This window comes from Pleurodeles waltl, chromosome 3_1, assembly GCF_031143425.1.
Source record: "Pleurodeles waltl isolate 20211129_DDA chromosome 3_1, aPleWal1.hap1.20221129, whole genome shotgun sequence".
In the NCBI taxonomy this organism is placed as follows: domain Eukaryota; kingdom Metazoa; phylum Chordata; class Amphibia; order Caudata; family Salamandridae; genus Pleurodeles; species Pleurodeles waltl.
The window spans coordinates 585,657,227-585,671,882 of NC_090440.1; the positions used below are offsets into that span (position 1 = coordinate 585,657,227).

At 39.9% G+C, this 14,656-nt stretch overlaps 1 protein-coding gene across 3 annotated transcripts in view; it reads left to right on the plus strand.

The window, feature by feature from the left end:
- Positions 1-14,067, plus strand: part of CPT1A (carnitine palmitoyltransferase 1A) — a 522,885-nt gene extending 508,818 nt beyond the window's left edge. For all 3 annotated transcript variants that reach the window (XM_069223030.1, XM_069223032.1, XM_069223031.1), the window contains exon 19: positions 10,786-14,067. In XM_069223030.1, coding sequence (XP_069079131.1) covers positions 10,786-10,872 — 87 coding nt within the window. In that variant the 3' untranslated portion in view covers positions 10,873-14,067. The remainder of the gene's footprint in view (positions 1-10,785) is intronic.
- The last annotated feature ends 589 nt before the right edge of the window (positions 14,068-14,656 follow it).

The following is a 14,656-nucleotide window of genomic DNA, read 5'->3' on the forward strand; positions in this document are numbered from 1 at the left end:
TGTCTGTCGGGCTGAACAAGGTCAGCCTGACAGACACTCTTCATGTTCAGGTCAGGCAGCCAGAAGCAGACATGGGCGATTTGCGCAGACTCCTGGCTGCCTGGGCTGAGGAGATCACAGCTCCTAGGGGCGTGACCTCCTCGGCCCAGCAAAGGTGCCTCGAGGCCCTCCCCTGGGTGACGAGGAAAGAGTCACCAATTGACACTCTCCCTGGGCGCTTCAGTTTCAGCCCTGAAGTGCCCAGGGCGAGTGTCAATCAGTGACACTTCGTCACAGAGTAGGGTGGGGTCAGCAGTCTCACTGACCCCATCCCACTCTGTGACAAGCCTGGGACTGCTGCCTTCCCTCACTGGCTGACCTAAGGTTAGCCAATGAGGGAAGGCAGCAGTCCCAGCCCTCCTGGGACCTGGAGGCCGAAGGTAAGTGTGTGTGTTTGTGTGATGTTTCAAATTGAATGTTTGGTGCGTGCGTGCATGTTTGAATGGTATGAATGTTGTTAATGGATGTGTGTGCATGCGTGTGTGAAAGAATGAGTGTGTGTGATGTTTTAAAATGAATGTCTGGTGCGTGCGTGCATGTTTGAATTGTATGAATGTTGTTAATGGATGTGCGTGCGTGCATGTCTGTGTGTGAAAGAATGTGTGTGATGTTTTAAAATGAATGTTTGGTGCGTGCGTGCATGTTTGAATGGTATGAATGTTGTTAATGGATGTGCGTGCGTGTGTGAAAGAATGAGTATGTGTGATGTTTTAAAATGAATGTCTGGTGCGTGCATGTTTGAATTGTATGAATGTTGTTAATGGATGTGCGTGTGTGCGTGCATGTCTGTGTGTGAAAGAATGAGAGTGTGTGTGTGCCCCGCCCGCCCCCATCCCTCCTAAAGCTGCCGGCCGCCACTGCATTCCAACCCATTGTGATTTTGCCCACAATGCCACTTCTATTTTGTCCTTCCCTCTGATCCTCAGGTATTCACTAAAGTGATGGAGATGGTCACTGCCCATCCTGAGAGGTTGGGGATAAATGTAGTCCTGCTAATTCAGGTTCACTGTAGTTTGTCGTAGACAACCTCCGGACCATTCACGAACTCTTCACATCTTTGGTGTTTTCCTTCAACAAGGCGAATTGGAGCCTGTGCCATACACAAAGGACTCAATTAATTGGGGCACTTCAGGATACTGCAGTGTTTTTGGCTGTTCACTGACATAGCGAGTCAAGGACATTTAAGATATGACACAAATGTTTCAGGCTCAATCCTGACCCTCGGTGACAACAACTTTGAGGCTTCCTTGGAAACTTGTGCTTCCTTCTCATCCTGAACGCCAGACAGTATTAGCAGGCTCTGACGTAAAACATCAGGTTTCAGTGGGGCTAGCTCTCAGACTCCCTAGAATTCTTGAAAAACTCCTCAAGATCTCTTCTGGTGGCAGACTATCACCAACCTGCTCTGCGTCAGGCCACTCTCTCTTTCCAATTTAGACTTCACTGTTACGACAAATGCCTCGCTGATGGGTTTGAAGAGGATATCAGAGGCCTCTGGTCTCGGGCACAGAGCTGATGTCTGGGGCATCAAGTGATCCATCTGGATCTAAAAACCTTCCTGCCGTCCATCATGAAGAGTCTGGCATAGGCCAACACAACAATATGACTGCCACGTGGAACTGCAACAAGCAGGGCAGAGTGGGATTCTAGATCCTAGGAGGCGTTTAGATCACTGCCGATGGCTGGAACAGCAGAACATATTTTTCTGGTAGCCAACTGTCTAGCAAGATTGCTGAATGCCAGAGCTGACTAGCTGCGCAGGTGTTGGCTGGTGAATCATGGGTGTCACCTTCACCTGGAGGTGGTGCTAAGCATCTTTGACCAGTGGGATTTGCCCTGGCTAGATTTATTCTCCACTATCAATTGTGAAGTATCAATAGTCTTTCCTGTTGGAATTTCCTCCAGGGCTTTCAGTGGAGGGTTGTTCAAATTGGTGTTCAAAATATTATCTTGACACCAAAGATGTCACAGTCTACAGTGCTTCAGAAGATAAGACTTTTAGAGCCAACTGGATTGTTTGACTCAGTCAAGAAAGCTGCCTTTATGCTAAGAGGAAAACACTCAGCAGTTAAATGGAGCAAAAGGAAAAAGGAGACCTCTGGGTTGGAAGAAAAATACTACCCCTCTTGCTTCAAATTCTGAAGAAGGTCAAGACATACTGGATACATGTCATCTTAATTGCCCTGGACTGGTCCAGGAGGGTGTGATGCCCATAGTGCCTAAGCATTTGTTCTCCGATCAGGGTACCTGTCATAGTTGGACTCTCACTCCTAGGTGAAACTACTGGTTTAAGGATGACAGCAATTTAGTTTGTAGGTGACCACGCCACTCCTACAACAAGTCGCTACTGTCAGCCCAATCCTCCAGGCCCACAAGCAGTACCTCACCAAAATCTCAAACAGTAAAAGGTGATTTCTGACAGCCTTACATATGGAATCTAGATAAAACCTCTCAGGGAAGTCATGGTGGAACGGAAGTTACCCTTTTCTCTCGTTAGCAATAAGTCTTAGTCACACACTGGCAATGAAGGAGATGCAGGAAAGGTTTATTGAAAAGACTGCAACCTAGGGTAAAATGTATGAGCTGCAATGATTATGATAATGAACAGTAAAAGAAGCATAATTGTGAAGATGAGAGTTATGAATAGAAAACCCCTCACCATCTTACAATAAACATGAGATGTAAAATTCCTAGCAATGAGAACCTAATCACTAACCTAATGAGAGCTAGGTATGACAAACATAGTCTGCCAGTACCATGTCCTTGAGAAGCAACCTCAAACCCTCGTTACCTTGGAATTAGGTCTCTAGGTCAGACTCCGTAGTGACACAAAGGCTGAGTTCTGCAGCAAGGTGATGTGCAGTGTAGATGGCATCTGGAAGGAATCCCTCTAATGATCTTGTCAGTGTGAGATGTATTTATACAGATCATGTAGGACCCTGGCGCAGGTATGTTCACAAACAACTGACAGGGGACAGACTTGTTGCAGTAATTGTTTAAACAATCCCCAACAAGTTTACATTATGTTCCTGTCGCACAAAAGTGAGAAAGGGACATGACGTTAAAACCTACGTACATCACTGATCATGACACCGATAATGATGCCTTCACAGAGTGGCACTGATAATGGAAATCAAAACATTTCTATAACTATAAACATTGGCAGCCATCTTAATAGAAATAATGAAACAAATGGACTGAAACAGAGCAAGCTAAGTAGGTTAAAAGTCACTAGGTGACGGGGGCACAGGCTTGCAAGCCAAAGGGCTAAGACAAACTACTGCTTTTGGTTTGCCAGACGAGGTGGAGGTAGAGCCTCGAACAAGATATGCATAAGGAACTGATGAAAAACCCTCCCAGCAGCTATGCTTTAAACACCTCAGCACTGTTTAAAACACAATCATGAATCATACACTTAAAGTTTTTATTTTATACCTCATCGAGTGGTAGCAATGTCATGTAAAGGTGAATAGGTTATTGCACTGTTAACACTTTTTACTGGTTAAATTGTGAGTGACTCCAAGAAAGGAAACACGTATACTTGTTACCTTATTTTCTCTATTTTCATTTCACCTTGAATACTTGCAGATGGTCAAGTACATGGAAATTCCTTCTCTATACAAAGGTTGATGCTCATGCGAAAAATGTAATAAAATATATTTTAAACAATGTTGTACACCTTATCTTTCCATGCAATAAGTGTCCAAGAATATAACAGTACAGAGGCAACACTAGAGCACAATAAATAAGCATTGTACATTCAGATGAAGGTAAACCATTTTGAACCTTGCCACACTGATCCTCTCCCCTTGATATACCTCTTTAAAAAAAAAAATGGTTGTCCAGAGAGTTTCATTTTTGATATGTGTTTTGGATCATTAGAGAAGTAATTTAGCTTGGGTAGACATTGTTGATCCGGGCTGAGTTTTTCTGCCCGACATTTTTAAAAAAATAGCAGATGTGTTGCAGTGATAATGTAATATTTCATGAACCATGAGACCTATGTGCTTCGATTTGGTGTCAAAAATAGGTTTTGGGGGTTAAGCAGTCTCATAGAGACAGAAAATAACTCCTCCGAGCAACCTTTCTGCCATTTTCCAAAGTGGCAGCAATAATAGAGGAAGAAGAGACATATATAGAAATGAAAGAAATACCAATAGTTTTTAGTCATTTTATGTATACACCAAACAATGTTTATGATCTGAATATGAAAGAAATAATGTTTATCACTCCTGTTTTAGAAACATTTTCATAGTTCACTTTATTTGTGGTGGCAATTGCTTGTGGTATATTTGCAAAATGTTAAACATTTGAGAAGAGCATATTGACAGGGACATCTTTTTGTAGCAAAGTTTTTGCAAGTACATATCTATGTAAGTTCTGTGGGTAGGGGCTTTAGAAATTTCATAGGTTTTAGCACCCCATCAATATCTTCCCAACCAAATTAACACAGATCTTTCTTTACATATGCATGACCCAAAACATTTACACATCTTTTGATGAAGTAGCACCCTCTTTGATGTGTTCATGCACAGAATATGACATCGGAAGAAGGTCACTTAGCGAGAATGATCTCTTGAACTCACTGTACCTTAGATTTTCAAATGTGTGACAGTCAGAACTCGTTTTCCACACATGAAAAAGGTATTTTTCTACGTCTTTAAAGTCACATTCTTCTGTCTCAGCAAATCCTTTTAGAAACCTCACAGATTCAGCAGTTAATGTTGCAAGCATTGTTCCAATTTTGCTCCTAGTGTCATCATCCATAAGAATATGTGCCTTAAAAAGAACACTGGGCATCTCTGGGTCAAGTTTCTTGTACTTAATATGAAGCAGGATAAAGTGTCTCTTCTCGCCTGTTCCATAACAGTTCCATAACTCTGACAGTCCTTACCTTATGAACATTGCAACAAATCTAAGTAGCACAGTAATAATATCTGTGTCATTTCACAGTACAATGACTCGATTGGAACCATTTCAAACAACCCACTCAATATGTGGCACAACACGAAAGTCATCTTCCTCCAATTAGCCGTTGAGTTCTTGAACAATATGTCCTGTACCTTTTGAATATATCTGTGCTAGCACCAGCTTCTCATTGTCAATCATTCCACTTGCAATAATTGGAAATTCAGTGTTCACATGAGCAATGTTTTGGCAGGTTAACATTTCCAAGTTCATCTTGTTCGATGTTGATGACCAGAATTTATCAGGTTGCACAGGTACAGGTGTCAACTTTTTTGATGCAGGGAAGGTAAATTGTTCCACTTGTAGACATTAGTCTGATTCTTTTACATTCTTTGACAGATATTTCAGGATAACTTTCAAAGAAATTGTGAAGTTCTTGCAAAGTGCACACTGACATTGATATCTGTAGAACAGTCTGAACAACCTCTCCGAAGTTCTGCATGGATGAAATCTCAACCATTTGCAATTGTGACTCCACAGCAGTATTCCATGAGGACACCTTTTCCTTTTGAAATTGTCCAGGTGAAAGGTTTTTTTCGAGCTCTTGTGCAAATTTGTGCTTCACTGGTTTGGTTGCACCATCCCATCAAATAATGCATTTGTTGGCAGAAGCTCATGCGACAGAATGTCCTTGATAAATTCTCCCTTTCTTTTGCTACATCCATTTCTCTGTGCTTGCAAAACTGTTTTTTTGTATCCTGTTTTGCTGCAGCTAGTTGGGCGAAACTCTTACTATGGCAATTAAAGCGTGGAAGTTTAGTTTTATTGACTATGTCAAACAGCTTTTTCCCTTTCAATACAAATCTCTCCTGATGTCAAACAGCTTTTTCCCTTTCAATACAAATCTCTCCTGCTTCAGTTTTACATATAGTTTCGATCCATGGTCCAGGACATCTAGTAGACGTGTCTTTATATCATTATCCACATATTGTTTGGTCATGAAGTTGTGTAGTTACACAGGCGCATTATTTTTCAAAGGGGTTCCCTTGCTGCTGCATGAAATGAAGATGGCTGTCTACATGTTCATTAAAACGTTCCCCTCTCGTGACGATGAACGTTTCACAATGCTCCATCAATTTTGATTTTGTCACCTCTCTGAAAACATTGCAAATAGAAGACTTCATGGTAAACTAGCTGGCATTGAGCAACATATTCACTGACCAGCAATTCCCTTGGAGCGTTTCTGTGACCTCTGGTCTGTCTGTACCAGTTTCATATCTGGAGCCCCAGCACTGAACCTTCCCTCTCAATCTTTTACCACAAAATGTCTTTGGATGAATTTTCCACCTCTAGCGTCTTCACTCTTTTCAATTACCAGGACCCATATCTCAGGTAGTTTATGCAATCAACTTTGCAGAAACAGTAATCAGTGACTCCACAGTCTTCATATGAAGCTCCCAGTCACCTTCATAATCAGCATGTACCAAGTTTTTCACTAGAGCTAACATGAGGAAAACATTTCCCTAGTACTTGTAAAGTTCTGATTTTTCATCACATTCTTTGACAAACTTTACAGACTTGGTTTTGAGGATTTCTGATTTTGAACAGAGTATATTGAACATTGCGTGGCTTGGCATTATGTCTTTTGCGTGAAGTGACCCTGTGCCTTGTTCACTTCTGAGATAAGATATGCAAAACCTAATTTGTCATTTTGTTCTAGAAAGCATTCCAATGCAGTGTTTCTATAGCCTCAGATATGATGAACATACCTTCTGGCGAACAAACTATTGAACATAATGAGTTACGCTCAATACTGACTGGACAGTTTTGCTTCCAAAGATGTCACCCTCAGTATGTGCATTGTCTATGCCACATCCACTGAGATAACTTCCTGCACACCGCAACGCAACTTTTGTCATGTGGGAAACGCCCATCAAATTTTACTGGATTGCTCATAAAAATGTCAGCTACAATTCGTAAAACACCTTCATATCAGAAAATTGTCAGGACAGGCTGGTCTTCAAGCTGACTGCACATTTTGGAAATTCTTTATAGAGTTGTGTATACTGTTGAATAGTTTGTGACTGGTGATGGTTTTACTAGTAAAAACCCAACCTTCAGTGGGACAGTATTCTGGGAGATCAGTGCATGAATTCCAGGCCACAGAAAAACTGGCTTTTCCTCATCCTTCAGTTGGCACCGAATAAGCAATATGATCAGTTCTGCTAACTCAGCTTTGCGGACCGCAGCGGCAGGTAGAAGAAGATCCATATCCTCAGCAACTCTGGAACTTTGCGGTAAACTAGGACGTGTTGATGGCTTGCAGTGATTTTGCACACATTGGCAAGGCAGTTGGGTTATAAGTTTGTAGCTCCGTTTGTTTATGCCTACAGCTGACACAGCTTGTTTTCCAGCAGCTACACCATTGGTACAGTGTTGAAAAAGCACCATGGCGGTATCATGTGTGCTGGATGTTCCAGACAAAGAAGAGCTTTCTTTAAAATTATCAAGAGCAGCAATTGTAAATTCTTTCCTGGTAAAGCGACTTGGAAGTGGTGTGCTGTCGGATACACAAGATTTTACAGCATAAGCTGCTAACAAGTTCCTGCTCTCTACTATGTCATCATAACTTGTTGATACACCAATCCTATTCATTGAAGTGATTAGCACCCTACTTTTGCACTTGTCATAGATTGATGGGCAGTCAACATGTGTAGCGGAGTTTTCTTTTTGCCTTGATGTAATTGATAAAACATGATTTGGAAAAGACAGTTCCTTTGCCCAGCATAAGCTTGTCGGTTCATGGGATTGCCTTTCACTTCTTCGCTTATATCTTCAAAGCCATCATTGGTGTTGTTGGCTTCTGTTCTGAACTGAAGAACTTTTGTTTGTAACAGTTTTGCATTGCTGATATTGAAAATGTTAAGACAACATAAGGCATTCTTGTTGACTCCCAGGATTTGCAGGGCTCTGGAGCATCACAAAGTTTGTCATTAAGCCCAGTGTCTAAATCTTTTAGGACAGGACTTTTCTTAAAATGGTTCCTGCTGATTTTACTGCATCCTATGATCTTATTTTGGCAGCAGGAACTTCAGAAGTCAAATCAGCTGAAACACCATAAGGGCTCATTCTTTTGTTAGACTGACAAAAACAAATTGCCATTAAACATTCTCACCATAAAAATCTTAATTTAATTATTATCGATCAATACAATTTCATCAATGTTGATAATTATTTCTCTGATCTCACTTAGTAGCCAGCACTCGAGTGGCTTTAAAACATTATTTGCTTTTTCAAAAGTGCAAACTTAACTGAAGGCTGGCAGTTATGTTGCTGGTAGCTCATTGTACATTCATATTTTTAGAATTATGCACGCATGCTGTTCGGGTGGGCATACAAATCGGCTGCAGATACATCCACCTGGCTGTTTAGATCAGCAACTCAGCTAAGAAAACTTCACCTTGGAAGAAGTTTGCTTCAGATAAAAACATGTTTGCCCTTCAGGAATTGTATACTATGTACTTTGTTTTTTCATCAATCCCTTTGGCCCTTGTTCTGGCTAAACCCCATAACACATTGAAGATGCTCTGCTTTCTGATCAGTTGGTGGAGTTAGCCAACAATCTTTTTAGTGGGTGGGCACTGGGTATGATGTCGCTTTCTCAGACGAATCAGATTCTTGTTTTGATTCACTTGTTTCTGCTATTTTTTGACAATTTTTCCCAGGCTTTTTCCCATTGTATACGACTAGTAGCACTTGTTACTATGATAAAATATTTGATCCTCTTCACCCATCAGTTTCAATCTTTTGTGAACTTCGTCTTGCCGTATTTCTGCAGCATCTCAAACTCTTTTCTGTGCAGCCGCAGTTGATGTTAGCTTTTCGTTCGGATTAGTTTGGCATAAGACACATTTTTCTTTGTTGAAGGAGTCCTCAGAATTTGTAGTTAGCAACAGGAGGTGAAGATCCTTTGCTACCACCTGCTTCATGCATGTTTACAAATTTGAATCAACTGAAAACCTGAAAGAAAAACAACATTAAAATAAGTTGCCAATATGATGGCTAAAACATATCGGTATATAGCTGCAATTTTGGAAAATGGAGAAAGGGTTGCTCTGAGGAATTAAATTCTGTCTATATAAGACTACTTGACCCCCAAAACCTATGTTTTGACACTTAAATGAAGTATATAAGTCTCATGATTGCTTAAATATTACATCATCACTGCAACACATCTGCCATTTTTAAAAATGTGGTCCAGGAAAAAATTGGCCCGGGTTAGCAAAGTCTTTCCCAAGGTAAATTTAACTTTATAAATTACTAAACACAAATCAAAAATGAAAATCTCTGGACAAAAGTTATTTTATGGTGGTATATCAAGGGGCCAGGACTACACATACAAATGCCGACATCCCTACAAGCCACCGGCAATAACTTCAGGACCTCTCTTTAATAGAACGGAAAAATAATTTTTAAAAATGCTATGTATGCCGCTCCTGGCACTTCAAATATTGCAGTCACTAATCTGTCCTTGCCTTCTCCTCAGTGTGTAGGGGTCTAAATTTAGTTGTAAAACGTGGGAGTCATTTTTGGAACCTGCACAACAATTACTGTAATTTAAATCTGTAACAGCTCAGTATACTTTACTAGGATTACATTTTGGAAATCATTTAATCCCCAAACACTAGAACCCATTTTGTTTACCTTGGCCATATTTGGGTAATGCTTTTTTGACGTTAGTCCCATAGAAACTGCAGACCTGTTACTGGTCACGTGATATAGATTTATTTCTAAAACGTCCTCCTATGTTACTAAGTGCAGCACCTGACAAATGTGTTTTGCCTCATATCATTATTGTACTAATTTATCTAGTCCAAATATATGCTCTCTGACATAATACTGCATTAATAGGTTTGCCGCCTCATTTCATGTAGGAAGGACATTGGGGCCTGATTTACCAAGACATATTGCGTCACAATCCCTGTACTTCACAACTGCAAATGGCTATTACACGCATTTTGTGATTAGGTAACATGTTACCAAATCTAAAGAGGGTTTAGAAAGGTATAACAAATCACTATTTCAAAGGGCTTGTTGAGGGAGCCCCTTCCAAAAAGCCATTTGATATGGTTCCTTTATGGAAAATGGGCTGCATTAAAAAAAAACATAGTTTACTTTATTAAAAAGTGATAACAGGCATGGTGTTAGAACCCAGCATGCCACAATCTCTCTAAGGCAAACCACTCGCAGTGAGTTGCATTTTGTGACCTACTTCATGAATATTGATGAGCTAAGTCAGGTTGTGACTCACTGTGTTTCTGAATTTTGTGAACCAACCTATTAGTATCTGGGTTGGTTCGCAAAATTGTTTTCCATTCATAAGAAAAACTGTGCAAATTGCAACCACTTTTTGTGAATGGAGATTTCGCTCCATATTTCCAGTTCTGGACAACCTAACATAATTTGGAATCTCCAGTCAATGTTCATTTTCATAGAATTAAACGGACTAATACTTCTTACATCGATAATTATTAATAAAATAGAACAAAAGTGACTATTGCTGGGGCGGCGGACATCTCTAAATTTGTAGTGCAGTTTCTCCGTCAAGTTAACAGAGTAAAATACTCTGTTGTCTTAATGGAATAACAGCACGCTAAATCAGGCCCTTAATGTTCTTGTGCAGGATACATATATGTCACATATTACCACCAATATGCAAGGATTTAAATAATATATTGAAAACAAGTTAAAACAAACTAACATAATTGTGATTTTGGGTCACGTATTTTGTACTTCTTTAAATCTATAGTAATTCAAAACTATGTTTTTTCCTCCTAGGATTCGCATCGCTTCGGAAAGCACATCAAGGACGCCATGAATGATATTTTGGCACTGTTCCACCTCAGCAAAAACTCCACTAAGTGAATAAAAACGAAATCATCATTTCATTTATAGGTCGTCTGGCCTGTAAAGAAACAAAATTTTACTGATCCGGAGGTTAGATGTAACATAAAACCTCTAGCAAATTTGTCATGTCCAGAGAGTCGCTAGTTTATTGAAAGACCGTCACATGTTTTCCCACTCGTGTTGTCCTTGTTCAGTTGATTGTCCTTGGGGTAAAAGTACTGACGATTAAAGGTTGGCCAAGTTTAGGGATCTGTTACTGCTCTTTGGAAAAGAGAATGCTTATCTGCGCTGCTAGACGGTCTTCCTTTTGTAGGGGGTGGGGGAATACCTGAGCGTTGTATATTGTATTTCTGCCATGTTTAGGTTTTTTTTCCGAGTCTGAAGAGGTTTTTTTCTCTGTCGCACTGTTTCTGGACTGGTTTTTAGTGGGCCCATCAGTAAAGGATGGATGGAAAGCAGCCTCTATAAATTGTTTACATTTAATTATTGCGTCAACGTTTTGGAGTCTGGTGTAGAAAATGAGGGTCCTGTAAACTGACAATACTGTCTACTAGCGTAACACCGTCATACCGCAACATGATGGGGTACCCCAAAACAAAACAAAAAAATCGATGGCTGATTTACTACGATCATGGGAGTGCTCTTGCCTCGTAGAATTTGTGCTTTTATCTGTTATTTCACATTGTAAGTACACCCCAACAATATGTTACCTGTTAACCAAAATGTGATGCACTAATGTATGTTGCTGGGAAGATCCCAGCCATTGGGGCTAGAATACTTGCACTATAACAGGAAAGCCAGTAGTGCCTCTTAATGATTTGTACGCGCTTACTAGAGACATTGCTTATGTAATAGTTTTTATTACCATCCGAAAACATATGTGCGAGTTGGTGCCTTATATTTGAAGGCCTAGTCATAGGAAACCACTCCAGGTCATATGTTTTAACCATACATATGTGTGAAGTTGCTCTACTTGCCAATTTTGTGGCAAGTGTTTCAGAAAAGTATGCCCACACTCAAGTATGTACATGGGAGGCACAAACTACTTGCTGTGCTAGCTGGTATAAGTAAACGAAGCCGAATAGAAACAATAACATATTGCTGCTGTGGATCATTCCTTGTAAGGTCCCTTTTATTGTGGAAATAATCTTTAAGAAAATGACATTACATAGCTCCTTAAAAGCTAAATTGGTACCGAACGCATAAGCTCATTCGACATATGTTCAGGTTAGCAATTTTGCAGATATCCTTTTTTTGTATAGTTTTGCATTTCGAGCACCAGCTGTTGATAAAACAATGTGTGATTAATATTGTCAACAGGTTTGCCACTGTGTCGAGATAACATTTTGACACTCTTCTCCTGGCTTGCTGTCTTCCCGCATCACACATGCATGTTCGTGCACACTTTTGTTTGTTTGTTATTTTTGTCTAAAACATCACTGAATTTATGTAAATGAGATCTGAATTGGCTCTCACTGCACCTCACACAAGTACGAAAATCCACACCAACTTCTTGAAAAACTATACTTCCGGATAATTTAGCGTGTAATCGATAAAAGGTTAAATGAAGGACTGAAGTTCTGTGGCATCAGAACATGTAATTCATTCATACATCCCTCCCTCAATGTCAGACAGGTTTGTGCTTTCATGAAAGCTGAAAGTGTGGGCAATTCTTCAGATAACATGTGACCGCGGCACCCGGTCAGATAACTGAAAGCGATTTAACGAGGTGCTATGGATATCCTTCCTGGAGATTCAGGACACATGCACTGTTTATGTTGACCACTGGCCAGTTCATTTATTTAACATAAAGATAACAATAAATAGGATGTTTTTTTATTATTATTACTGCAGATAATATCCATTTAGGTTTGACTCTCAGGTTTGAAATGTTTGAAATGTAAATGTGGCTAGTACAGTGTTAATATTATAATATCTTTTTCCTTTCGTGAGAAATTGTAGGTTCATCCAAAGGTCTGAACTGCCTAGGATAAATAAATTAAAGAATGTTATGTATTCAGTTGGAAAGATGACATTTCTGAATCAACTACTGCTATTCCATGGTTATTTTGGACTGTACTATTCATGTAAAGTAAATGCCTACCTACTCTGAGGCTGTCCCTCGCGGTTCATGCTTGTTAAGGCTTTCTCAGCACTGCTGTGAATCCAAGAATTCATGCAAAGTCTTAGCAGCCTGTGGATCATGTGTTCTCGCTTCTAACCTGATAGACAACATTGGTTTTCTTTCTGCAGAGGTTGGTTCAGAATACACGAGAGAGCACATATGATTTACTGCCCGCTTAAGAGTAGCCTATCCATTGCAGAAGCACCCAAGATGCGCTCCCAGTCGGCTCAGAAATAACTACCTCAGTGCTGAAAGAAAATACACTAGTGAAAATCTAGTGCATTTATCTCCCTCTAGAATAGCCATAAAATTGGGAGTTGCTATATATAATAAGATAACCAGAAGCTGATAATATGCGAAATGGTACTTTCTAAACATTCTCTCCATGGTGTTATGCTGTGTAATGCTCAACCCTATGTGCTGTTGTGAAATTGGAACATAATTGAGATCAGTTCTAACCCGCTTCCTTCCAAGAGAGAGATGTATAACTTTCTGATGGGAGAGTAAATTATTGCAGTCCTTTAATTATTTATTAATGAAACACTGCAATATAGTGCTTCCCTCCCGCTGGATGATATTATCCAAGATGTGTTCAACAACTGTCATCCTGAAAGCAAGGTTGCAGAAGTCACGAGTCTATAAAAGCCATTAGGCTACAAACTTCTAACCCAGCTTGGAATATGTGTATTAATGAAAATTGTAATGATAGCTGTAAAATTTACTTAGAACTTAATTTTCCTGCATATACTTACCAGCACCTTCTAGATCTGTCCGATGTTTTTCAGTTTGCCTTACAAAACTGTGTGGATAAGAGGTGTTGGACATGAAATTAAGTGCTGATTAGTTGGCGTTTAGGTGCTGTGGCTGTGCAGTCAGCAAACAGATATACCAACCCCTAAGAATAAGCTTCAGATCTGTTTTTATGCAATCCAATGTGATGCTGAAAAAGTGTTTTAACAAGTAGCAACTAATAGGGGCTATTAAAAGGAACAATGTTTCTGTCAATCTTTGCATATTTGGATGAGAACCTTCGAAATCAACGTGGATTTAGATTGGCATTAATAAAATAAATTAATTTAACATGGTGACTTCGTTGTCTTTGTGTTTTACTGTACTAGAGATTGCCTGGTGTCTTGTCTTTTTCCTTCATTTCCTGATTTACAGCCTTTTAATGCTTTTACCTGTCATGCAAATAGTAGTGTACAACATTTTTGAGGGAATTACAAAATAGGTAAAGTCCACCCTCCCTCTTTTTTTTTTTTTTGTCACCTACAGAATGAAATTGGGCTACAAAAAAAACACCAAATGTACTCCCAGGTGAGCCTGAGAATTAGACATTTCATAAGGTTTGTGCATTTCGTGTGCTACTCTCTGGCAAAATGAGGTACACAGATTACCTACCAGCCAGATAGTTTCAGATTTGTGGGCAGGATGACCAACTGTGGTTTGCCTTTTTTGTGGTAGCCAGAAGTGAATTGGTAGAATTTCGAGGCACTGCGCCAAAATTTGCTTTCTCATGCCACCAGATATACCCACAATTTTGCCCAGCTCTGCATGCAATTGCCCTTTGAGGTTGTAATCATGGTTGCCATCTACTACGGGATGAAAGAGGTGACTGCCTTGTAGACGGATTACTAGTTCTTTGTGATGCAGAGGATCTAGTGTCATTCTCTGAGG